General features: G+C 36.1%; 1 protein-coding gene across 5 annotated transcripts in view; it reads right to left on the bottom strand.

Moving 5' to 3' along the window:
- Nucleotides 1–1256: 1256 nt before the first annotated feature.
- The window catches only part of PRKG2 (protein kinase cGMP-dependent 2), a 122763-nt gene continuing 96670 nt past the window's right edge, over nt 1257–27349 (bottom strand). For all 5 annotated transcript variants that reach the window (XM_078002639.1, XM_015138436.3, XM_015138435.3 and 2 more), the window contains 5 exons: nt 21438–21601; nt 16718–16840; nt 15313–15375; nt 5990–6056; nt 1257–3689 (listed from right to left, as the gene is read on the bottom strand). In XM_078002639.1, the coding sequence (XP_077858765.1) occupies nt 3594–3689; nt 5990–6056; nt 15313–15375; nt 16718–16840; nt 21438–21601 (513 nt within the window). In that variant the 3' untranslated portion in view covers nt 1257–3593. The remainder of the gene's footprint in view (nt 3690–5989; nt 6057–15312; nt 15376–16717; nt 16841–21437; nt 21602–27349) is intronic.

Here is a 27349-nt window from a genome sequence, read left to right as displayed (position 1 = left end):
AGGATGCCATTATGTGAGGAATCCAAGCTATGGAAAAGGGAAGTGTAGGCAACCTGGTCCTAAGTCCTGTCTTTAAAAAGTCCCAGCCAGGTAGCAGATATGTGAGTGAACAAGGCTTCAGGTAATTCTAGCTCCTAGCCACTGAGTCACCTTTAGTCTTTGAGCCTTTCCACCTGGTTCCCCAGATACTGTGGTGCAGAGACAAGCCATCCTTGTCATGTGTTGTCTGAATTCCTGGCCCATGAAATCTAGGAGAGTAACAAAATGGTTGTTCTAAGCAACTAAGTTTTGGGGTAATTTGTTACACAGTTATAACAACTGGGACTAAGCCATGCAAAACCATCAGAGCTAAATCATGAATAAAATATATATTTAAATTTGGGTGATGGGTACATCGAAAGCCAAATCACCACCATTATGCAATATACCCAAGTAACAAACATGCATGTGCACCCTGAATGTAGAATTTTTTAAATGAGAGAAAGATATAAATAACAATAATCATCATCATCATCATACTGGAGCCCTCAGGTAATTTAAAAATAAAATAAAATGAGCATCTGTTTTTTTTTTAAAATAAAATGCATGTTTAAGGCCAATAAATAAAAAATTTTGAATAAAGTCAACTATCTGTGTATTTACAATTATTTTAGAATCTTGTGTGAACGATTATTTATATATATTAAGATATAAATACTCCTAGTACAATGTTTAGCAATAAAGAACAAGGATTTGTTATTGTGCCCCAAAAAATACATATATATTTATTTTCAAATGTTTATTATGAATGACCTACTAGTAATAATATTCTGGCGCAAGGTTTCAAAGCTTTAAATGTATATCTCCAAGTTCCAGAAGAATAAAGCTGTGGTTTAATGTTCAAGGTTACATAAATCTGGGCAGAGCTGGAATTCAAGCCCAAGTCTTTTTTTCTTCTCTAAATCTCTTACTTTTCACTACTACACTCTCTTTTCTTCAGATGTGTTTATATTTTAAGAAAACATTAAGAACCTATAATTATGAAAAGTTGGTCCCACTTGGAAGAAGCTCAAGGATGAAAAATTAAGTTTATATCCTAACAAGAGAGATTGGGAATGATTTAATGATTAGGAAAATGATGGGTTTGCATATATGAGGGTAATTTTCTGTATTTCCTTATATGTGTGTATCTTTAATTCATAAAAAATAAAATTTAGGTTAACTTAATGAAGCACTTCATTTTAGTGAGGGTTAACCCTTCATCTCATACACCGAAGTTTTTCATCAATCATTTTTACTTCATGATTTAAAAGAAAAAAAAAAGACAGACACTGGATTTGATCAGTACAATTCTGCATACAGATACCAATGATACATAAGATTCAGGACTAAATGGTTATTAAGGCCCCTTTAATTTTAATAGAGACAGTAACAGTAGCTCCCGTCTATGCAGCAATGGTTATTTCACAGATACCAGGCAAAAGACTCTCTACATAACTTAATCCCTGAAACAAGCCTCTAAAGTAAATATTACTTTATTCTGCCTTTTTCTATGAATGAGAAAGCTAGTACTCAAAAAAGCTAAATCACTTTCCCAAAGTCACTCAGTTAGTAAATAGTGGAGTTGGGATTATTTAATGGTTCAATCTCTCATTTCTTCATCTTTTAAGTACTCTAAGGAAACAATAAAAATCACATGGGAGGATAACACATTGGCATGGTCAATCACAGGAAAAATAAACCTGTAGTACTCTAACTTGGTTTTTATTTCTATATATGTAGGGTTTTAAAAATTACAACTATTGATCAGCTTTGAGAATATCATTCCTATTATAACTGTACAGTCCTAATATCCACCCAATACGTAAATTTTCTATCTTTATATGTTGGTAATTTAAAAATATATACATGGAAAAACATACAGTACAAACAAACCAAATTCAAATAAAAATCTTTAAAAACTCTTAGAAATTCTTTAAGCAGGTTATGTCAATCCTCTTAAAAATGATTATTCTATGTACAATACATAATCTTTAAAAATACAGCTCCAGGAACAAAAACTCTTTGGTTCAGCAAAAGGATTATAAATGTGGAAATCTAATTTGTTAAGGATGCACCTCTCTGGATTGGGCTTCACTTATCTAGCTTAACTCGTTAAGGAAGCATATAGCTGGCTTTTTTCTGAATGATGAAATTATGAGTGGGGACTGAGTAGAGGTTGCTTTTGACATAGAACATTATCATGTGAAAATATAACCAGAAGCTCGAATAATCCCGGAACTTATACAGCATTTTTACTCTGCTAGATTTAAAAACTACAGAAAAGTCTCTGCTTCTCATTCATTTTGGAAGAAGGGTAAGGGAATGATCATGGTCAATACATACAACCATTCATCAGTAAAGTTCTTAGGTACTAGGATCCCATGCTATTGAAACTATCCTATTTATTATTTGGATGATTGCAAGGAAGGGATAGGAGGAATGCTGTTGTCCCTTTTACTTCTGAAATCCCATCACTTTTCCGGTGGCTTGCCTGTCTTAACAATCTAAATTTATAAACCCATCCATGACTCAGATGTCTTTAAAAAGAACTATTAACTCAGCAGTGATTACAGTGCATCAACATTTGTCAATGGGATTTAGATTAAAAATTAACGATGATTCTATACAATTTTGGTTTATTAATAACAACAATCACAGAATTTTTCAAAATACCTCAGATTTTCAGAGTTAGCAGTCTTACCTATTAGAATATATTCTCCTTTCTATTTACTGGAAGGCAAAAGCCTTCACAATTTTGTTCCAGCATATTTTCTACTTTGGTGGTGAAAATATTTTAGCATCATTTAACCACACATTTGTAACTATCTTGAACGAGGGCTTTTGAAAAGTGTCTAAGGTATCACAGCTGATCGTAAAGGAAAGAAAATAGTTCTTGCTTTACTTTTTTTTCTATTGCCCAATAGAAAATAATTATCTGACTGGATTGATTGATTCAATTACTTTGGGGAAAGGTACCACTGACTATTGCTCAATCTTGCCTCTCCCTGGACTCATGTCAGAGGCATATTAATATATTCTCAGGTTAAAAGCAGGTGAAAGTCAGGAGGTTCTGTTGGCTACCATGCTTTCTGCAAACCACCATTTTAAGATGCCATCATGCTTATATGAAGTTGCTGAGAGCTGGGGAGCTCTCCAAAATTCACCATTGTTTTTCCTTCTATTTGTATGACTTAGTTATTCAAGGACAAGACCCTTTTTAAACGTTAGTAGTACTCAAACTAGAAGGATATGATTAGAATGGAACAATATATCGCAGAAAAACCTGCCACTTAAACAAAAATGGCTCTGATTGTGGAAAGGAAAATGGGGTAGCCTCTAGCAGTTGAGAAAAGCAAAGAATGTAATACATCCACAATCCACAGCATCTAAATGAGACATTATAACTCAGAATCACATCCATACCATTCTCCTCTTCCCCTTGTGCAGGGATTTCTTTTCCCTAATGGTCTTCCAAAGATATTATAATACTCTGAAAAGAAAATAATGTGTTGGATTATTGATCGTTGAGGTCCTCTTCTGTAGTGTACAGGCAGTAATCAACTTTTCTTCTGTCAGAAGTCTTTATCCCAGCCTGATAGCTCATCTGGAGGCATTCCCTTTTCAGGAGGGTATTTGTCAAAGTAGCTGTGATCTATGGGTCCATTGAGCTAATACAGAGATAATTAAAACAAAAGGAAGAATAATGTTCACCAAGCATGCTATCACATATGGGTAATGCTTTTTATATCAGAACACTGATTTCATACTGCAACCACTTGGAAGTTACATACTAGAAAAAAATGACCAATTATCATTCTTGAGTCCTAGTCTCAGCCTCATGAGATCTTCTCTTTACAACCAAATACATTTGGTCACCAGATAACATTCAATAGTAACTACATGGCATGAGGAGTTTTCCTAAAGAAAACATTCAGAAATAGGCCAGGCGCTGTGGCTCATGCCTGTAATCCCAGCACTTTGGGAGGCCGAGACAGGTGGATCACCTGAAGTCAGGAGTTCGAGACCAACCTGGCCAATGTGGTGAAACTCCATCTATACTAAAAATATAAAAATTAGTTGGGCATGGTGGTACACACCTGTGATCCCAGCTACTTTGGAGGCTGAGGCAGGAGAATCACTTGAACCTGAGAGTTTGTGAAGGCTGCAGTGAGCTGAGATCACAGCACTGCACTCCAGCCTGGGTAACAGAGTAAGACTTCGTCTCAAAAAAAAAAAAGTGACAGAAATTATGTCTATTTATTTTTTTAATTGAAAACTCTTTTAAAATCAAAATCTGCCAGCATTCTTCTTCCATTGTATAAGTTTTTCACCAGTCCTGAAATTTTTTACGGTTAATTGATCCTTATAAAGTATTCAGAATGCCAAAAAAGGAACAATTCAAAATATTAGTGACCCTGTTGAAAGACTAAAATTATGCTGGTATTAAATTATTTCACAAATAAAATGATTTCTAACTCTGCTTTCAAACAAATGTAAGTAGTGCCTGATTGAATGATCAGCTGAAAAATAATTAAAAATATTATTTATGATAGATGAGAATGTGGTGGAGGAACAGAGCTAGAGATCATTCAGGAGCTCAAAGTGACATCGCTGTAATAAAACCCTCCATTCCCACTGATATATGTGAGAACACAACTCTTAGAACTTGTATCTATATAACAATAATTTTAAAAAGGAATAGAATTGATGCTGAATCTGATCCCATTCTTTTAATAAACAATATCTATCCATAGGTACCATGAAATAATTTCTTCTCAAAAAATGTTTGTTTAATAATGACCTTTAGAAATTCATAATATATTTATGCCATTTGACACCGCATGCCATAAAAATGTAATTATAACAGAATTGAGAAGAAATATTGATGTTATTACAAATTTTAAATCTAAAATTTAAAGGCATTTAAAGAATGATCATGAAAGATTGTCAAGCATAGAAACATTTTACATTAGGATGAAATCTTATAGGGAACATAGAATGAAAATATGATGATATGATGAAAAGGAGTGATACAATATTTCTGCCCACACTTTATAAGTGGCTGATATGTATTAAATCTCAATGGTATTTAGATTATAGTAGACACATTTAAGGGAATGAAGTAACAGTAGTGTTTTATTTTAAAATGTCAATATTTATAACATACTAGAAATCATATTCTCCACAACTATACTTTGAGGAAAAAAATTCAGATATCATCTACAAATGTATAAGAGGAAACACAGATCTTTGCATTCTTTTGGAAAAAACACTAACATAAACTTAGTAGTATGTTGACCTAGATCATTCCTGAGATATTCTTACTCCCATGTTAGCTGAAGTTCTGCTTCCTCTAGAGCTGCACTATCCAATAATATAACCATCAGCAACACAAAGTGACTGAGCACTTGAAATGTCCCTCATCTGAACTGAGATGTGCTGTAACAGTAAAATTCACTTGGGATTTAGAAAATTCAGTGTGAAAAATAAACATAACCTATCTTACTATTATTTTGTATTGATTACATATTGAAATAATATTTTGGAGGTATTATGATAAAAAATTAAAATTATTTTCACCTGGTTTTTTTTTCACTTTTTAACATGACTGTTAGAAAATTTTAAGTTACATACATTGTTCACATCAAATTTCTACAGTCATTTGTCAGCCTGAACAACACTGACTACTTTGGGACTTAAGTGGCACTGACATGTATTAGGTTCCTGATAGGTAAGTTAATGTCCATCAACTAGGCAGTACTATTTAGTCCCTATAATCACAATTACTAAGATAAATTCACCGTATAATCACAATTACTAAGATAAATTCACTTAATTTTAAAAAAACCTGTTTTTCAAAAAAAAAAACCACCTAAAATCTGTTATGGGCATATACATTCACATACATCTAAAATCTGTGTACAAAAACAAGTCCCTGGGGAAAAAAGTAATATAATAAATACAATACCTCTCTTTGTAAAGGCGATGGAAGGCTCCGTGCTTTCAGTCCCTCCCAATTAAAACCATTTAACCACCTGAAAAATGAGAAAGAAAGACAGAAAGAAGGAAGGAGGGAAGGAAGGAAGGAAGGAAGGAAGGAAGGAAGGAAGGAAGGAAGGAAGGAAGGAAGGAGAAAAAGAAAGAGAGAAAGAGAGGACAAAAAGGAATATTACTTGGATGATAAAGTATTCGCATGTCAAGTTATCTGCTACAGCTTTAAATAGCACTTACATACTAATTATTCCCAGATTTCTATTTCCAACCAAGACCCCTCCATCAGCCTACAGGCTAAGGTCTACAATTGTTATTCATCTTCTCACAATTAGATGTCTAATAGGCATCTGGCATGTATCAGTTCCAAACAAAAGCTTAAAATTTTCTCCACCAACCTTATCTTAATTCTTCCAGTTGCTCAAACCAAAACTCTTGTAGTTGTTCTTTGTCTTATATCCTACCTGAGTCTATGAGCAAATCTTGTCAGTGCTAGATTCTAATTCTATCTATATTCAGTATCTGGCCAGTCTTCAACACCTTTACTCTACTAGCAAGGAACCAGCCCTACTTTTGTGCTGGAGATAACTCAGCAGCAAGATTGGTCATTTATAGCAAAGTCAGGTCACAACATGCTTTGGTTCAATATTCCCCCACCTTTTCCATCTTACTCAGTATAAAGGGCAAAGTCTATTCCATGTATTTGCTGTAACCTACAAGGCCTAAAATCATTGTTTCTACCACCATCCTTCCATTACCTTACCACTGTTTTACTTTTCTCTTTCTTTCTCTCTTAACTCATTTGTCTTCTCACTATTTTCCTAACCAGCCAGGGATGTTCCCATTTTAAGGCCTTTGTACTCAAGGCTGGATTGTTCTTTCTCTAGATTTCCATGTCTTATTCTCTCACCACCTTCATGTCTTTTCTCAAAGGTCATCTTCTCAGTGAGATCTTCTTTGGTCATCCAATCTAAAATTGCAACTCTCCCCCACAAATACACACACACACACACACACACACACACACACACACACACGCTTCTTATCCTCCTTCCCTACTTTATTTTACCCCCTTAGCATCTATAGCTATCTAATATACTACTTGGCTTAGTTATCGTGTTTACTTTCTATCTCCCCAATAGAAAGCAAGCTCCATGAGGGCAGGGATTTTTATCTAGTTCCTTTTCTCTGTGCCCAAACACTTGGAGTAGTGCTTGATATAGGACAGGGGCTCAATAAATTTTTGTTGAGTGACTGAATGACTCTGCAAAGGAACACACTTACACAGAAAAAAGTATTTTACAGTAATCTGTGAAAATATGGGATTAAGCGGAAGTTCTTTCATCATTGCTTACACATCATTAATCTAAAAGGGCTGATCTGATTGATCTTCATGTATTTCAAGCATATATTTCCAGCTTGATGGTCTAGAAATATCTAACACCAGGAGTCAGGAGGCCTCATTTCTCTTGAATAGAAACAATCTACTCTGTCTCTCAGGATTTTATATCAAGAACATGAAATCATGCTGTTCTATAGCCACTGATCTTTTCTACTGGCACACTGAGGTCAGCTCAGCCAGCCAACCAATATTTATGGAAAGTCGACTTGGTCTCAGGCATCAAAAAATGGCCCTGATAGACTTGCTTGATGCAGGGTTATCACAAACCTTCAATTTGTAAAAAATAAAATATCTGCAAGGTGCAGTAAGTAAAGCAAAGTGCAATAAAACAAGGTATGCTTGTACCCGAAACAAAGGTTTCCTCTTCCTTTCAGGAAAGATTTAGTTGCACCCTACAAGTATATCAGCCTCCTTTTAAGATAGGTGTTGGGAGACATGACTGGTGCCTAGTTTTAAATTAGCTCTTAGATATAAGACAGTAGAGTTCTGTAACTATTTTTGGGGAAGATTATTTAATATAGAATGGACAGATACATACAACTATACTGTTTTAAAATACAAAATTAAAGTGACTGGTTCTCTAAGAAAAAAGTTTCACTTTAGAAGAGACTGAGAAAATCTGACGCTAAACTTTAGAAATTTTTTTGTTTGTTTTTTAATTCTAAGAATATACTGAGTAGAGAAGCTACACAGCTTAAAGACTTGTGGAAGGTTTTAAGATGTTTTTGTTTTGCTGGGAGGTGATGAAAAAAGTCAAGTAAACAATATAAATTATTAAATTAATTTCAGGCAGTAGTAAATACAAGGAAGATAAAAGAGAATAAAGTGGTAGATGATATCGGGAATAGAAACAGGTTGGGAGGGGCTGCTAATAGCTAGGGTGGTATTCGAAAAAGTGATATTTGAAAGAGCCTGAATGAAGAGAAGGGGGAACCATGGGAAGATCTGTGGCAAAGCCCTTCCAGATGGAAGGAATGAGCTGAAGTGTAGTGAATGCAGAGGAAACTAGAAAAAAAAAATGAGTCTGAGAAAGACCCAGAGGCTAGATCATGTAGAGCTTTGCAGGAACAGTAAGGAATCAAGATTTCTACATGTAGTGAAAGAATCAGAAAGCTCTAAGTCAATGACAGAAGCTAGTTTTCAAAAGCTACTTCTGGCTGCTTTAGAAATAATGACCACAGGGGCCAGAATGGGATGGTGATGTGTCCCTGTGATTAAAGGCAGGGAGACTTTCAGGAGGCTGTCACACTACTCTGTCTGTTGGCCATACCAGAAGTTAGGCTCTTCCACCTTTCTCAATCTCTTCTCATCCCCAGATTTGGGTTTGGTTCAGTGCTTGACTGGATTTCCCATGACAAGTCTAAGCTTAGCAATAGAAAAGGAATGAAAAACAGAGAGAGCAGACTCTAGTGCATTCCATTTCAGATGCTATTCTAAACCAAAATATCATTTTGCCATAAGCTGCTGAAACTCCAGTCAAAGAGTGAGAATCAGACAGCAACCCAGCTGTTTTATATCCCTCCTCTGCCCTTGCTGTAAAACCACAGAAGTCCTCTCTTTGTTCTACCCATTGCTTTTTTGCAGAGACTGAACCTCCACTTTTAGGGATTTCTAGGTACACAGTTCTACGGATTCTTTTCTTTCGTCACCAAATATGGCAACAATTTCTTTTAACATATTTTACAATGCTCTACTCAGAGGTGCTTCACAAATATTAATAAAAATCATTACCATCAATCTACTGAATCAAACAACCCATGTGTTGCTTACAGAGTACTTGTTACAATCTGATTTATCACAATATTTACTTAACATGCATGGCTATTCACTTAACACATGGCGTTTTGACACTAACCACATTTTAAGTAATGCAAACACCAGTATGCACTGATGTATAAAAAATATTCACCAGAGAAATATTAGCAGCAACAGCACATAAACTCCTTCTTCATTTCAGAAGACTCATAGAGCCTATTCTTGAAAGTAATTTCAAAGACTACAAATATCAAAAACAATGTTAAAATACAGGCATACCTTGGAGATATTGAAGCCTCAGATCCAAACCACTGTAATAAGGCAAGTCACACAAATTTTGGAGCTCCCAGTGCATATAAAAGTTATGTTTAAACTAAACTGCAATGTATTAAGTGTACAACAGCATTATGTCTAAAAATGTACATAATTTAAAAATACTTTATTGCTAAAAATGCTAACAATCATCCGAGCCTTCAATGAGTCATAATCTTTTTGCTGGTAGAAGGTCATGCCTTGGTGTTGATGGCTGCTGACTGACAAGGGTAGGGGTTGGTGAAGGTTGGAGTGGCTGTGGTATCTTCTTAAAATAAGACAATGATAAAGTTTGCTGCATTGATTAACTTTTTGTTTCATAAAAGTTCTCTACAGCATGTGATACTGTTTGACAGCATTTTATGCAGAGTAGAACTTCTTTTAAAACTGAGGTCAGGCTAGGCATAATGGCTCATGCCTATAATCTTAGCACTTTGAGAGGCTAATGTGGGAGGATCTCTTGAGGTCAGGAGTTTGGGTAGCATGGCAAGACACTCGTCTCTACAAAAAAAATTGTTAAAAAATTATCCAGTCATGGTGGCATTCACCCATAGTCCCAGCTACTCAGGAGGCTAAGGCAGAAAGATCACTCGAGCCCAGGAATTCAAGGCTGCAGTGAGCCCTGCTCACACCACTGCACTCCAGCCTGGGTGACAGGGAGACTCTGTCTAAAATAAATAAATAAACAAATAAATAAATTGAGGTCAATTCTTCCAAACTCTGCTACTACATTATCAACTAAGTAAGTTTATGTAACATTTAAATCCTTTGTTGTCATTTCAACATGTTCACAGCATTTTTGTAAGAAGTAGATTGTATTTCAAGAAACCACTTTCTTTGCTCATCAATAATCAACTCCTCATCTGTTCAAGTTTCATCATTAGATTGCAACATTCAGTCATATGTTCAGGCTTCACTTCAAATTCTAGTTTTATTGCTATTCCTAGAACATCTGCATTTGCTTTCTCCAATTAAGTCTTCAGCTTCTCAAAGCCATTTATGAGGGTTAGGATCAACTTTTTCCAGACTCCTATTGATGTTGCTATTTTAGTCTCCTCTGAGAAATCACAAATGCTTTTAATGACATTTAGAATGGTGAATCCTTTCCAGAAGGTTTTCAATTCACTTTGCCCAGAGCCATCAAAGGAATCACTATGGAAGCTATAGCCTTACCAAATGTATTTCTTAAAAACAAGACTTTAAATTCATCAAAATTATTCCTTGAGGTTTAGGCTGCAGTGAGCCATGATTGTGCCACTGCGTTCCAGCCTGGATAACAGAATGAGACCCTCAAAACATTAAAATTAAAAAATAAATACTCTTTGGTTCATGGGCTGCAGAATGGATGTTAACAGCCATGAAAATATATTAATCTCCTTGCACATTTCCATCAGAGCTCTTTGGTGACTAGGTGCATTGTCAATGAACAGTAATATTTGAACAAAATAATTTATTCTGAGCAGTAGGTCTCAAGAGTAGACTTAAAACATTTAGTAAACCATCCTGTAAACAGATATGGTGTCATACAGGCTTTGTTCAATTTATAAAGTACAGGCAGAGTAGATTAAGCATCATTCTTAAGGGCCTTAGAATTTTTAGAATGGCAAATGAGCATTGACATCAAGTCACCAGTTGCATTCCTAATAAGAGAGTTAATCTGTTCTTTGAAGCTTTGAAGCTAGATATTAGCTTCTCCTCTCTAGCTAGGCAAATCCTACACAGCATCTTCTTTCAATGTAAGCAATTTATTCTTCATTAAAAATCTGTTGTTTATGTAGACACTTTCATCAATGATCTCAGCTGTATCTTCCGGATAACTTGCTGTGGCTTCTAAATCAGCACTTGCTGTTTCACCTTGTCCTTTTAAAGTTATGGAGACGGCTTTTTTTCTTAAACTTCATGAACCAATTTCTGACAGCTTCTGACTTTTCTTCTTCAGCTACCTCACCTCTGTCAGCCTTCATAAAGTTGACAAGAGTTTGAATTTTGCTCTGGATTAGACTTTGGGTTAAGGAAATGTTGTGTCTGGTCTGTCCTCTACACAGACTACTAAAATTTGTTCCATATCAGCAATAAGGCAGTTTTGCTTTCTTACAATGTGTGTTGTGATGGTTAATAATGAGTGTCAAGTTGATTGGATTGAAGGATACAAAGTATTGATTCTGGGTGTGTCTGTGAGGGTGTTGCCAAAAGAGATTAACATTTGAGTCAGTGGGTTGGGAAAGGCAGACCCGCCCTTAATCTCGGTGAGCACCATCTAATTAGCTGCCAGTGTAGCTAGAATATAAGCAGGCAGAAAAATGTGAAAAGAGAGACTGGCCTAGCCTCCCAGTCTACATCTTTCTCCCATACTGGATGCTTCTTGCCCTCAAATATGGGACTCCAAGTTCTTCAGTTTTTGAACTCGGATTGCTCTCCTTGTTCCTCAGCCTGCAGACAGCCTATTGTGGGACCTTGTGATCGTGTGAGTTAATACTTAATAAACTCCCCTTTATATATCTATTCCATTAGTTCTATACCTCTAGAGAACTCTGACTAATACATGTGTGTTCACTGGAGTAACACCTTTAATTTCCTTCAAGAAACTTTCCTTTGGATTCGAACCTTGTCTAATTGGCACAGGAGACCTAGCTTTCAGTCTGTCTCAGCTTTTGATATGCCTTCTTCACTAAGCTTAATAATTTCTAGCTTTTTATTTAAAGTGAGAGACATGAGACTGTTTCTTTTACTCGAATACTTAGAGGCCACTGTAGGGTTATTAACTGGCCTGATTTCAATTCTGTTGTGTCTCAGGAAATAGGGAGGTCTGGGTAGAGAGAGAGATGGGAAAATGGGCCATTGATAAACTCATCAGAACACACAACACCTATCGATGAAGTCTGGCCTCTTATATGGCTGTGGTTTGTGGTACCCTCAAAATTACAATACTAACATCAAAGAACACTGATCACAGATCACTATAATAGATATAAAAATAATGAAAAGTGTAAAATATTGTCAGAATTACCAAAATGTATCACAGACACAGAAAGTGAGCAAACGCTGTTGGAAAAAATGGCCCTGATAGACTTGCTTGATGCAGGGTTATCACAAACCTTCAATTTGTAAAAAATAAAATATCTACAAGGTATAGTAAGTAAAGCAAAGTGTGATAAAACAAGGTATGCCTGTACCTGAAACAAATGTTTCCTCTTCCTGTCAGGAAAGATTTAGTTGTACCCCATAAGTACATCAGCCTTCTTTTAAGATAGGTGTTGGGAGACATGACTGGTGCCTAGTTTTAAATTAGCTCTTAGATACAAGACAGTAGAGCTCTGTAACTATTTTTGGGGAAGATTATTTAATATAGAACGGACAGATACATACAACTGTATTGTTTCAAAATACAAAATTAAAGTGACTGGTTCTCTAAGAAAAAAAGTTTCACTTTAGAAGAGACTGAGAAAATCTGATGCCAAACTTTAGAAAGAAGTTTTTTTGTTTGTTTGCTTGTTGTTTGTTTTTAATTCTAAGAATATACTGAGTAGAGAAGCTACACAGCTTAAAGACTTGTGGAAGGTTTTTAAACACTCCCATTTGGAGAGAGAGATCAAGTGTTCTGATGTTCCCCACCTTCAGCTTTATAGCTTAAAAAGCACTATGAAAATAGAATGAAAAATGCTTCTGAGCATTTACACAACCAAAGACACTGTGTAAATTTGGTATATATCTAATTAATCACCTCTATACTCTGCACTCAGACTCTATATTACATATAGCAAAGACAATGTTGCCTATTAAGAAGGAATAGACAAATTAATCCCTACAGGGAAGCAAATTCAAAATTCTTTATTACTATGCTGAGGTGAGAAAATCTTTAACATCAATTTGCACATGCATCTAATGACAATTTGACAGCTCCATTTAAATGAGCCTCAGGTAAAGAAGAAGTAAAAGCTAAAGCTGGAGCCTGTTGACAAATATATCGCTTCTATCTCCCAGCTATACCAGAGCAAAACATGAAGACCCTTCTATAATGAGAGAAAGGAAGAATGTATATTGGAAGAAAGGCTTTAATTGACAGAGCACTTGTTTCCTCAATATGAATAGTGTGTTTCTGTGTCATTTTACAATGAGAAAAGAAATTGTGATAACAGCATGGAGTGCTGGAAGAAAATAAATTAGAATCTAAGACAAATAATGAGTTTTACAGCTGAAGGCAATCCAAAAGATAGTAAAGAACATTAGAATACTACAAGCATTTTTGATTCTATAAAATCTACACGTGTCTTTATCTTTCTTTCCTTCCTATGTTTCCTCCCTCCCTTTCTTCCTAAAAACACCCTTAAGGCAGACCTCAATATGAATTTACAATATTGAATACATGGCTTTATTTCAAGTAAGTTCATTAACACATACAGTAGAGTTGGCAGGTTGATTTTTTGTTTTTGTTTTGAAGCTGTACTGCTACTGTTAAGAAACATGAATAGCATTTCTATTCAGCAACAGCCCTTGTCCCTTTATTTTCATACCATGTTGATGTGCCCCTAATTCCTCAGTGAAAAGATCCATAAAGGAATGAGGTGTTTTCATTTCTAAAAGTGAACATCAGTGTAGTCGAAGGATTTCAATTAACAAAATTCTCAAATGTATTTTGCACTATCTACATATTCTCAGAATTTTTTATATCTGTGAATCATGAACAAAATGAAAATATCTTAAAGATGTCAGCAGTTATCCAAGCACTGATTTAACAAGCCAAAACTTGAAGGTTTGAACTGTCACATTTGAATATTTAATAAATCAGACAGGATGTCTTATGAAGGTTATCAATGGTTCTGAAGGCCAGCTTTAAAAATTCACAGAACTGAAAATGTACATGTCAGATTACTGCACAAGAATAAAGCATGGTTTGAGGTTCTGTGGAAACCAGTGAAATCAGTGTCCATTACGCAAAAAGTAAAATATACCACGAGGGTTCAGAATTTGAGGATATTCAAAGGAAAATTATGTTTAAAATAAATATATATTATTAATTAAACCTGAAATATAATACTTTTTCAGTTGATTTAGGTGACCCATCCTCTTGAATACTGACAACAACAATGGTATCCTCCTTTACTTACAAATTAAATGCCCAGATTAGAATGTAATTCCTTCACAGATTTCAAGTTGATATTTCAAAGTATAATAAATATGTACAACTAGCATAGATCAATAAAAATACATACTAGGATCAGGCGTGGTGACTCACGCCTGTAATCCCAGCACTTTGGGAGGCCAAAGCAGGTGGATCACGAGGTCAGGAGTTTGAGACTAGCCTGGCCAACATGGTGAAACCCTGCCTCTCCTAAAATACAAAAATCAGCTGAGTGTGGTGGTGGCTGCCTGTAATCCCAGCTCCTTGGGAGGCTGAGGCAGGAGGGTCATTTGAACTCAAGAGGTGGAGGTTGCAGTGAGCCAAGATCGTGGCATCGCACTCCAGCCTGGGCAACAGGGCGAGACTCTGTCAACACACACATACACACACACACACACACACACACACACACACACGAATAATAAAGACAGAAGTGGATAAAAAGTTAATTTGCTATGACTTGAAGACATGATTTTGTAACTTCTTTTGTAACTTCAGTCATTCTTGATATGAATTTCCAACATGAGACAAATTACTTTGAGTTTGATTATTATAACTACATCTACTAAAACACAGATAAAAAGCAAAGCACCATAAAGAAAAAATTGAAACTCTGGAAAGGAACCCCTGTGACCCCTGAGAGAAGTTTTTGCAAGTACTACATTGTTCTCTAAATTTCTATATTTTTCTGGGCAAAGAAATAATTACATACCTGTGTTTCTTAATGTCATTTATTCCATTCTTCAGATTTCCCAGCCTTTCTGTTGGATTTTGCCTAAAATAATAATTTGTGAAAGGCAATTTATAATAATTACAACTGAGAAAATTTTAAATTAAAACTTAACATCTATTTGTTCATTCATTCATTCATTCATTAAAAAACATGCATGAAGTTGCTACCGTAGACCAGACATCTGAGTTTAGTGAGGTGAAAAGACATGACTTCCTCCCTGGAGGAGCCACAGTTAAATTAGACTTTGGAGTGTATATATATGTGTGTATAAAGTACGAATAAATAAGGAACAAGCAGGCACTATCTTGCCAACTCTGCTGAGAAAACCAGGGCAAGCTTTAGAGAATCATTTACATCTAAGGTGAAATCTTAGAAGCATGCAGGAATTCATACTGGCAACCCATAGCTAGGTTTTTAGTTCTAAATTTACTAAATTTTAATGCTTTTTTAAAAGTTCAAATAGGAAAAAATCAGCAAAATGAATTTTAAACAAAAAAATCCAGAAGTCTCCTATTCTCTGACAAATTATTTTTAATGGTAAGTAGAAATTGGGGTAATTTTAAATAAGAACAGAGGAGCACTTTTTACAAAATGAAGCTGGAAAGAGGTCGTATAATAACACTTCATTATCACGACTACTTTTCTTTCAAAATAACAAGATTATAAATAAATTACTCCTTTTTTATATTGTGAAAATGTATGTGGCACATGAAAAACTTCGTAATGTGTATATAATGCCTAGTGATCAACTCAGGGTATTAAGGATATCCATTGCCTGAGTACAATACATTTTTGTTAAGTATTCAATTGTTCTCTTTGAACTTTGATTTTATTCCTTTTATCTTACTTTTAAATTACATATTTAACCCACTTCCCCTCAGCCTCCCCCTCCCTTCCGAGTCCCTGATATCTACATTTCCATTCTCTATCGCCATGTGTTCAAATTTTTTAGCTCTTACATGGAAACAAGAACATTGAATATTTGTCTTTTTGTGTCTGGCTTATTTCACTTAAGATAATGACCTTCAGTTCCTTCCATGTTGCTGAAAATGACATGACTTCATTCTTTTTTATTGCTGAAATAGTAAATTGCTCCTTTTTTTGCCTAAGGTTTGTGGTTTATTTTGCTCTACTACAGATAAAGATGATACCTAAAGGTTGTCTGAAAAATTTAGATCTCTTTTTAAACTACTTTATAAGTAGGTACTGTGATTCTGTAATGTGAGGTCAACTAAAACTCCCTACACTGCAAAACAGAGATGACTTTGTTAAATATAATTGGCCTATATAAAAAAAGCACAAAAAGTAAATATGCGCCTAATTTTAAAATGTGTAGAAACAGAAACTTTCTTCAAGACAAGGGTTTACCAACCGTCATTCTCACCTGCAAAGCCTTCGAATCAAATCCTCAGGTCGTCGTGTTATCTTCCTGGGAAAATCCATTTTTTCAATTCCTTTGAGAATCAAATTGTAGGTCATCATTTGGTCAATCCCAGAAAAGGGTGGGCTAGAGAAAATCCAAAACAGGACACATTAATAACAGGGTCTGAGATCACATTTGGAATAATTTTCTTTCTTCCTTCTTTCCTTCCCTCCCTTCTTTCATTTCTTCCTCTCTCTCTCTCTCTCTCAGTTGTTTTACAACAAATTTGGAAATATCCTAGAAAACCATCTCACTCATTTAATATCACTTACCACATGAGACATACACACACACACGCACGCACACTCACACATATGTAATTGGTCATGTGTGGATGATCACTAAAAAGAAAATGAAGAAAGGAACAGAGAAGGTGTGATTTTTTGAGATAGAGTAAATAAGAAAAGCCTCTCATAAGCTGACAATTGAGCCGACGTATGAATAAAGAGAGAGAAGGAAGTGAATGTGCCACACCACTACCTGTGGCAGACAGTTCTAAGACAGGAAGCACAAAGGCAATTGAGTCAGGAGTGGGCCTGGGTGGTCCTGCATAGTGAAGTGGGTAGTGGGGCTGGTGGAGTGAGGAAGCAAGAGGGGAGCACACAGATGAGGACAACATCACATAGATGAAGTGGGCTATCGGAAGGACGTGGGGATACATTCTGAGCGGGATGATCTAAATTACAGCAGCCAGAATAAGGTTTTCCTAATGTGTGGAGGATAAACTATGATGGTGATAGTAGTGAGAAAGTCAGGGGGAAGGAGCCCCAGTAACCTTGCCTAGGATAGTAATGTTGAAAGCAGTGAGATATGGCTGGATTCTAGATCTGTTTAGACTGTGCAACAGGCTGAATGTCTGTGTTCTTCCAAATTCATTTGTTGAAACCTTAATCCCAATGTGATGGTATTTGGAGGTGAGGACTGTGGGAGGTAATTAAATCAGAAGGGTGAAGCCCTCATGAATGGGACTGGTGCCATTCTAAGGAAAGGCTAGGGAGCTAGCTGCCTGGCTTTTGGCCATGTGAGGATACAAGGAGAAGTCAGCAATAACTTAGATTATGATGCTCACCATAACCCGACTATCCTGGTAACCTGATCTGGGACTTCCAACCTCCAGAACTGTGAAAAATAAATGTTTGCTGCTTAAGTCACCCAGTTTATAGTATTTTGCTATAGCAGCCCAAGCTGACTAAGACACATAGTAAAGCCATCAGGATTTGCCAATGGGGTGAATATGGCATGTGGGAGAAACAAAGAATTCAAGGATGATGCTAAAGTGTTTTGGCCTTGTTGGAGTTATTTCCTAAGAGAAGAAAGATGGAGCTGGGGTGGTGTGCAGAGCAGGTTATGGGGAAGGGAATCAAGAGTTATGTTTTAAACATCCAAACAGAAATTCTAAGCAGGAAGGTAGATTTATGACATAGGCATTTAAGAAAGGGGTTAAGGCTGAAAGTGTGACTTGGGGAGTCATCAGACAGTATTTATGGCCATGAGAATTGATAGTATCATCAAGAGAGTGAGTGGGTAGAAAAGAGAGAATAGAGGTCAAGAACTGAATTGGTCCAATGTTGAGAGGTAGGAAGATGAGAAGAACCTAGCGATGGAGACTGAGAAGAAGCCACCAATGTGGGAAAAGGATAGAGAAGAAAATTCTAGAAGCCAAGCGAAGATAGTATTTTACTATTATTTATTTATTTATTTATTTATTCATTCATTTTAGAGGAAGCCTCACTCTGTCGTCAGGCTGGAGTGCAGTGACGCGATCTCAGCTCACTGCAACCTCCGCCTTCTGGGTTCAAGTGATTCTCCTGCCTCAGTCTCCCAAGTAGCTGGGACTACAGGTGCATGCCACCACGTCCAGCTAATTTTTGTATTTTTAGTAGAGATGGAATTTCACCATGTTGACCAGGATGGTCTCGATTTCTTGACCTTGTGATCCACCCACCTCAGCTTCCCAAAGTGCTGGGATTACAGGCATGTGTCACTACACCTGCCCAAGAGTATTTTTTTTAAATACTGGATATATCCTAGAAAATCATCTCACTAGTTTAATATTGCTAATACTGCTAAGAGTGGTAAACAAAGACTGAGAATTGGCCACTGAATTTGGATAACATTTTAACTCATACACTTTGCTTTTAAAAACACTTTCAAGGCTGGGCACGGTGGCTCACGCCTGTAATCCTAGCACTTTGGGAGGATGAGGCAGGAGGATCACCTGAGGTTAGAAGTTCGAGACCAGCCTGGCCAACATGACAAAACCCTGTCTCTACCAAAAATACAAAAATTAGCCGGGCATGGTGGTGGGCACCTATAATCCCAGCTACTCAGGAGGCTGAGGCAGGAGAATCACTTGAACTCGGGAGGCAGAGGCTGCAGTGAGCTGAGATTGCCTCACTGCACTCCAGCCTGGGCAACAAAGCGAGACTCCATTTCAAAAATAAATAAATAATAAAAACACTTTCGTATTTATTCTATTATGCCATTTAATTTTTGAAAATTAAAGATGCCTTTCATGAACTACTTTGCTATATATTAGTCATGCTGGAGACCTTGTGTTGCTGAGCTTTCCCACTCTAGGTAATAAACAAGAGTCAGTGTACCAACTTTTACTAAACTATATTTCGCTTGTAAAGAGAATGAGGCAGGAAACCAAAAACATTGTATGATCTATTCAACTTACATATTTACAGTATTGGTTTTGTTTTTTTGTTTTGTTTTTTATTTTCATTTCCCTCCTATGCTCTGGAGTTCAGGGCATTTAAAGTTAACCGTTCTCATGCCCTACCCAGAAAATCATTTACAGGTCAAACAAAACAATCGTTACAAAAACAATTTCTTGGCCTAGTGTGATGGCTCACACTTGTAATCTCAGTACTTTTGAAAGTTGAGGTGAGTGGACTGCTTGAGCCCAGGAGCTTGAGACCAGCCTGGGTAACATAAAGATCCCATTTCTGCAAAAAAATTTAAAAATTATCTGGGCATGGTGGCATGTGACTGTAGTGCCATCTACTCTGGCGGATGAAGCAGGAGGATTGCTTGAGCCCAGAAGGTGGAGGCTGCAGTGACCAGTGATCACACCACTGCATTGCAGCCTGGGTGATAAAGTGACACTGTGTCTCAACAAACGAAACAAAACAATTTCTCAACTTCTTTATGACCTACTCCTTCTAACATGTTATTCCAGCTGGTGAAAACCGAGATATATATCTGATTACCTACAGAAGCCATCATGTATCTCTTACAAATGCAGCTGACAAATTTTCCAGAGAAACAAATTTTGAAATAGAATTCATTGTGCCCAAGCCCTTAAACAACTTTTCTCTGAATGACTGAATATTTTCTCTTCCTTCCTTCAGAATCGTAAGTGATGAATATTTGAAAATGATTACAGACAACGTAAAATGATCTTTCACATTTGTTTGCTCAATGCATGTGGACAAAGGTGTAAAATGTAGCCACAGATAGTCTAACACTGAAATTTTAGTGTAAACAGTTTAAGAAGGTTCTATGAAACTCTTTTCGTAAATTACGTGTTAAGACTTGTATCTTCACCAATAGACTCGTTCTAGTATTTCTTAAACCATCCCAGATGCAAATCCTCTCTGAAATTAAGACTGAGAATATTTTGTTATAAAGGGTTATAAGGATGATCAAATCAGTTAACCAGAAATGGAGCTAGAAAATCAGAAAGAAAATTGATTTGAATTGTGTGTGTATGCATGCCCATGCATTATATAATAAACACATACAGAAGGAAAGTGTGTCATGTTTAGTCAGAAGATCTAGTATTATGTCACTGATCTTGGACAGGTAGCTCTCTCACCTGGTTTTCTAATCTATAAACTGTAAATTATAAAATAATCCTAATAAAAATGTAAATCATAAAATAATCATAATAAAAATTCCTGACTTATCTTCCACACAAGTTTGTGAAAACTAAACTATATAATACACATGTAAGTGCTTTGTAAAATGTAAAGTACTTTACAAATGTGAGGTAATATCACATATAGCCTGTGTATGTGTGTTTGCATAGGTGCATAATGTGTGTATGTGCATTAAATATTTGAGATCCTGGATTCATTAATACAGTTCTTTAATCTCTTTGGGAATGACAATCCAATTTTCACTGCTAAAACCCCTGCAGTGTCCTGTCTCTGTTCATTAGCACCTCTAGAAAGCAGCTGACAAGAGGATTAAAATTTAAATCCAGAAATGGGGCTTTGTTCTAGCGTTTCCGGTTAATGATATGTTGGGAAGATGGATAAATTTAGTTTAATTGATCAATGGATTTAACTGAACTAAAATTGCTATTTTCTCCATTACACAAAAAAGACGAAATAATAATACAGCCACAACTTCTCATTCCTTCTCTTATTCTTATACTGAATTATTAAAACCTTCATACTTAACTTGTTATCTACAGTAATAGGTCTTGCCATGTTAGGTAGACCACAGCAATTCTATATTCCTTTCCTTTGCCTTTCTGAATATTTTCTTTATGTTATAAACCAGCAAGTTCACTGTATGTGAAAAAATGTCATAAGAAAAAGGTATCATACTTAATCAAAAACATTTTCAAAATGTTATACACTTAAAGTATATACACTTTATCACTAGTTAGGTTATTTTTGCATTTCTCTGAAGAGGTGGCTGCATAAAACTTGAAGGTACATACTTGCCCGTTAGAAGCTCATACACTAGAATTCCCAGTGACCAGAAATCCACACTGAAGTCATGTCCTTTGTTGAGAATGACTTCAGGAGCTACATATTCTGGAGTCCCACAGAATGTCCATGTTTTCTGTCCAGACCCTATTTTCTTCGCAAATCCAAAGTCAACCTGGTAAAGAACAGCAAAGAAATTGTGTAGAAACCACAAAACTCATGCTCCTCTTTAAGTCTCCCTCTTACCTCTGAAATCTGCTTTCTACACCCCGCCCTTCCTTTTATACCATACACGCACATATAAACACATACACACACACACACACACACACAGAGAGAGAGAGAGAGAGAGAGAGAGAGAGAGAGAGCGACCACCTCGTGTATTCCTTTGCAGAGTCAGATGTGTATCTAGTTGAACTGGGGAAAGTTCCATGCACATACCTCTCTGCCCACGACCCCTAGAGGATAAGACGAATGGACAAAGGGGAGCCATAACAACAACTTTGAAGCGCAGAGTAAGCAGGTCTAAACACATGTTTAATTGAAAGATGGTATTCTTTGGGAAGAAGAGACAAGGAAGAAGTGACGAACACCTGTGCAAGTAAAGCTCCATCATGAATGTAAAAATAATAACAAAATTGAGAGTTTGGGAAATGGACTACTGCTGAGAAGGGGGGCTTAAAAGTCTGGACAATCTTTAAAAATCATTATACACAATGTCTGCACCCTACACATTTTGGCAGTCCAAAGCAAAGTCAAGGTAATCTCATGCCAACTTTGTCTGGGTTCTATACACTTTTTGTCTCTCTCAGGAAGGCGAGTGGTGGGTAGCATCTACATTAACTTATTTATTCTGAAAACATACATTCAGCACTCAGTCAAGGTCAGGCTTTGTGCTAGGCCTATAGATTCACAGTTAACTTTGAGACGTTCAGTGCATTAGCAAAATGTACACATACATGATTAATATTATATCATGTTATACATGATATAATTGAACAAAGTATAAACTCAGAGGGCAAAAAGCATATATATCGAGAACATTAGGGAGATGATGGTTGGGGAAGATGTTATTAGGAGGTGACATCTGAGCTTGGCTCTGACTGAGGATTAGGAACTCTCGCAGGGTAATGAATCAGTGCTATCATCCTCTGTTTTCGCAAAACAGACTTTTCCTCTTCTCTGAGGCCCTATTCAAAGAACTCCGTGCACAGAATAGACAGAAAAAAAGCTGGAGCTACAGAAGGGCCCCTCATTGAATCGAGGCAGTGTACATGATGAAATCCTTCCCTTCAAAACACAGTTGGTTTTCTTTCCCAGGCGTATTTAGCAAATACTTTTCATCTCCAATATATACAGATATTCTTCTAATAAAACTATCCTCCACCTTCCTCAAATAAACAGTCACACAAATTGTTCCTGGGCTTCAACATGCACATTTCACATAGCCTCTCTCAATAATACAGCAACAATCTTGGCTAAAAAATAAACAAGGTTCACATATCAAAATAAGCCCTCATCTAAAAAAGTATGAGTCATTGAACTATAAAATCCAGCCCCTATTTATTTATTCAAATATTGGTATTTAAAATCTTAATTTACCTTAAATAAAGCCCTTAGAAATTTACCATTTTAATGATTCCTTTTAGTGCTTATCACACAACAGCAAGGATTTTCCTATTGGAAAAAAGGAATTTAAACAATCTAATTTGAAGTGGGCTTGTGCTGATTTTTTCATCCACACAGAATGACTCACAGTGATTATATCTACTGTGTGGTTGGGGATATCACAAAATTAAAATTTGTAACCAGCTGAGGCTAGCACTTCAACGTATTCCTCAGAGAAAGAACCAATATGAAAATCCTAGCTAATTTTACAAAGAACGAAATTTAAAAGGCAAGAAAGTAATGTTTGTAATGGCATTTGTATGTACACATATATGAAAATATTCTAATCTGTTGCTTTATAACAGCCTTTCAACTCATTTCTTTTTAAATTGCATTTAAGTTTTCCTTGTAAGGATCACTGGAAACTCACTAGCTATTCAGGAGAATTTCTCTAGCTCTGAAAGTGGTATATTTCCATTTGAATTTCTGGTTTAGTTTTTGTAATATTTTCATATTGGCCTAAAGAGATGGCAATACTTACATTAAAATTTTAAGACTGATGTAAATGTATCACTTTCTTTATCTCCTTTGATCATATCAACTTTGGTCTAATCTGTTTTGTCAGTGGGAACTGGACACTAAGACCTATCTAAAACATGTGCCTAATATAGAAGGCCCCAAATCTTCTTCATCAAGTGTTGTGTATTTTCTATAATAATCACGCTATGTCTGTCTTGTACCACCATGGATACCACCAGAAAGCCTGTCTTTTTTTCATCTCAGCTCTTCTAGACAAGAAAGGTTAATAAATAACTCAATAAATATTTATTGAGTACCACTATATACCAAAAAGACTCACTGGGGAGGTAGCATTTGAGCAGATTTGAGTAGAAATCTCCATGAGATAAGAAAGAAAGCACTGTATAAGTATCTGAGCAGCAGTCATGCTGCCGAAAGGAAGAGCCAGTGAAAAGGCCTGAGATGGAATTACGAATGGTAGGATCAAGAACTGCCAAGAAGGCCAGCATGGCTGGGCAAAAATGGATAAGGGGAAGAGAGGCAAGAAGTGAGGGCACTGTGGGTTTGCAAAACACAGAAACAACTTCAGAGTTTTTTCTTTTCTAGGAAATCACAGTAAGATTAACAGAAGGGGTATGGCATGGCCTGACATGTTTTAAAAGGATCAATCTAGGAGACAAGAGAATAGACAACACTCCCCCTTGTTTTTTTCAAATTCTACTAGCAAAACTGAGGTTTCAAGAAGAGAACCTGAGGAAGTTGTACACAGGTTTGCCCTTGTCTCTATTAAATTCTCATTACTAACGATGGCTTACATCATGCTGAAAACATCATCTCCGAAGATTTTAATAAACTAGAAGGTTTTAAAATGATTCTAAATCTGCACTGATGATTGCATCATTCAGAAATAGAAAAATTTGCATTGTGGCTTGCTGGAGCTGGTATCCAGTAAGTATGAACTCTTTCCCAGAAGTTTCTCTCTGGGTCAGTAAATTTGTCAGATATTGGTTCTCTTGGTCACATAAAAATGGACACAAAATGACTAGTCTAATTAAACCAGATGATTCATGGTGACATGCCATTCCAAAAAAATATTTATGTGGCATTTTTAGTGTACTTCCTTTACCCAAGTCTAGACAAGGTTAAAATGGAATCTGTTTATTCTGTCTACCAACAACCAAAGTTGATTTAATGTCTTTCTGCTACTGACGTCCATCCACTAAAAGAGGCAACAATGGATGGGTTCGACTAAGAGGAAGCGAAAATGAAAGAGGCTAAGATCTGCAATGAATGAGTCTTTCCAAGTAATGACCCACTCTTCATGTTTGGTGTACAGATTCAGCTGAAATATCTAACAGTATTTAGTAGAAGGTGGGTGAGATGAAGGGAAGACTTGCACACCCCAGGACAAACTGGAAATATTTTTTGAGGCTCATCTCATATGCCACCACTTCTTTGAAGTCTCACTTGAATTTACAGAACCAATTCCTTTCTCCTGTGAGGTTCTGTAACACTTTTTATATTTCAGAATTACATCCCTGATGCCAGTGGTGTCTAGTTGTGAATAAATCTAGCTCCTTCGAAAAGGCAATTTATCCTATACATTTTGTACCCCTACAGCCTTTGCAACACAAATGTTCAACCTGTGTTTGGTGAAAAAAAAAATGAATGAAGAAATAATCATTAACGTCAGTTTTATTAAGACATAATGAGGTTTAGGAAGATCATGGAGACTTGTCTGTAGTAAAATTTGAACCAGGTTCAAAGGGAACCTTCTTACTATATAAATTGATGAGGAAGTAGAAGGCGTTTAAGTGAGAAGCAACAATATGTGTTTAGCACATTGGTGAGAAAAACTTAACTGTCAAGTACAGCTAATAATGGTCTGGCTAATAATGATCTGGCAATAAAAATATGGTTCCAGTTGGTGATTATTTTTAATTTTCAATTTAAAAAATAATCGATACATATAAAATAATGTGACATATAAAGGGTTATAAAGCATGAGAATAAAACACCCCTGCACCTACCAACAGTTTAATAACTAAACAGAAGCAACACCGAAGCCTTCTGTCTTCCTCCCACAGTGTCCTCTTGCTCATTGCCCAAAGGTCCCATTACCCTGACTTTTGTGTTCATCATTTGCTTGCATTGATTTCTAATTTAACCACAAATCTAATATCCTTAAATACTTTACAGTTTTTTAAAATTTTAGATAAATCTTAACGAATTTGATCTTGGGCAAATGGTCTTTTTTACTGAAAATTTATATTTGTCAATTTAATCTATACCCTATATAGTCCACTTATTTTCACTGCTGCATTATAACACTATTGGATTAACATAGCATGATTTTTGTCCATTTTGCTTTTGGTGGACATGTGTGTTATTTCCAATCATGTATTATTGCAAAAATGCTTCTATTAACATGATTTTCTAGGTTACGTAGTAGAAATGTATACAAGAGTAAAAAGTCTGGGTCAAAGACATGGTTTCTTCAGCTTTACTAGATATTGCCAAATTATTTTCCAAAGGGATTGTGTGATATTGCCACCCCTTTGTATAAGAGTTCTGACTGCTCTACGTCTTCACCATCATTTAGTAATATAAACTTTTTATTTTTTGCCACCTGTGATTATAAAATTACTGTGGTCTTAACTTGCCTCTCCTCCACTAATAGTTTGAGCTATAGCATTATAATTAGTTCTTATATCTGAGGGAGCAATTTATTTCCACACTGTTCTCCTTGTTTATCTTCAGAAATGTCTTGGCTATTTTTGGCCCTTGGTTATTCTACATAAGTTTTAGAATCAGTTTGCCAAGCTTCACAAAAAGTTCTGCTGGAATTTCCATTGGAAGTATATTTAATCTGTAGCTGAGGAGTGATTCAGAAATGCAGGGTTCTTCCATCTTAGGGCTCTGTCAACTTCCAACTGGCTATGTTCATTAACAAGCCAGAAAGAGTGCATAAAGATCAGCTGCAAACAATTTTTACACTTTAGGTCTGATAGTGGTAAACATCACTTTTGCTCACATTTCACTATTTAGAACTATGCCACAAGGTCACAACTAACCAGAAAAAGTCTGAGATATGCTGTCTAGCTCTGTACCCAGAAGAGAGAAAAATCCATATTACCTATCAATTTAGGTCTTTTAAACATCTTTCCATAAATTTTTATGTTTCTCAATAAAGCTCTTACACACTTTTGTTAGAGTTAGCTCTAGATACATATTTCCATGCTTTTTGTAAATGGCATTTTTATGCCTATGTATCAACTATGTTTCTGGCATTTAAAAATACACTAAGTTGTTGCATTATTAATCTTACACCCACAACTATACTAAACTCTCTACCTGATTCTTTTTTATAACTTTTATTTTAGGTCCATGGGTACATGTGCAGGTTTGTTATATAAGTAAATTGTACGTCACAGGGTTTGGTGTACAGATTATCTCATCATCCAGGTAATAAGCATAGTCCTGATAGGTAGTTTTTTAATCCTCTCCCTCCTGTTATCCTCCACCCTCAAGTAGGTCCTGGTGTCTATTATTCCCTTCTTTGTGTCCATATGTACTCAATGTTTAGCTCCTACTTCTAAGAGAGAACATGCAGTATTTGGTTTTCTGTTCCTGTGTTAGTTCTCTTAGAATAATGGCCTCCAGTTCCAACCATGTTGCTGCAAAGTACATGATTTCATTATTTTCTATGGTTGTGTAGTATTCCATGTTATATATGTACAACATTTTCTTTACTGTTGATGTGGATTTAGGTTGATTCCATGTTTTTACTACTGTG

This window comes from Macaca mulatta, chromosome 5 (genome assembly GCF_049350105.2).
Source record: "Macaca mulatta isolate MMU2019108-1 chromosome 5, T2T-MMU8v2.0, whole genome shotgun sequence".
In the NCBI taxonomy this organism is placed as follows: Eukaryota; Metazoa; Chordata; class Mammalia; order Primates; family Cercopithecidae; genus Macaca; species Macaca mulatta.
The sequence above is the reverse complement of the archived record's forward strand: the minus strand, read 5'-3'. Positions and strand labels throughout refer to the sequence as shown.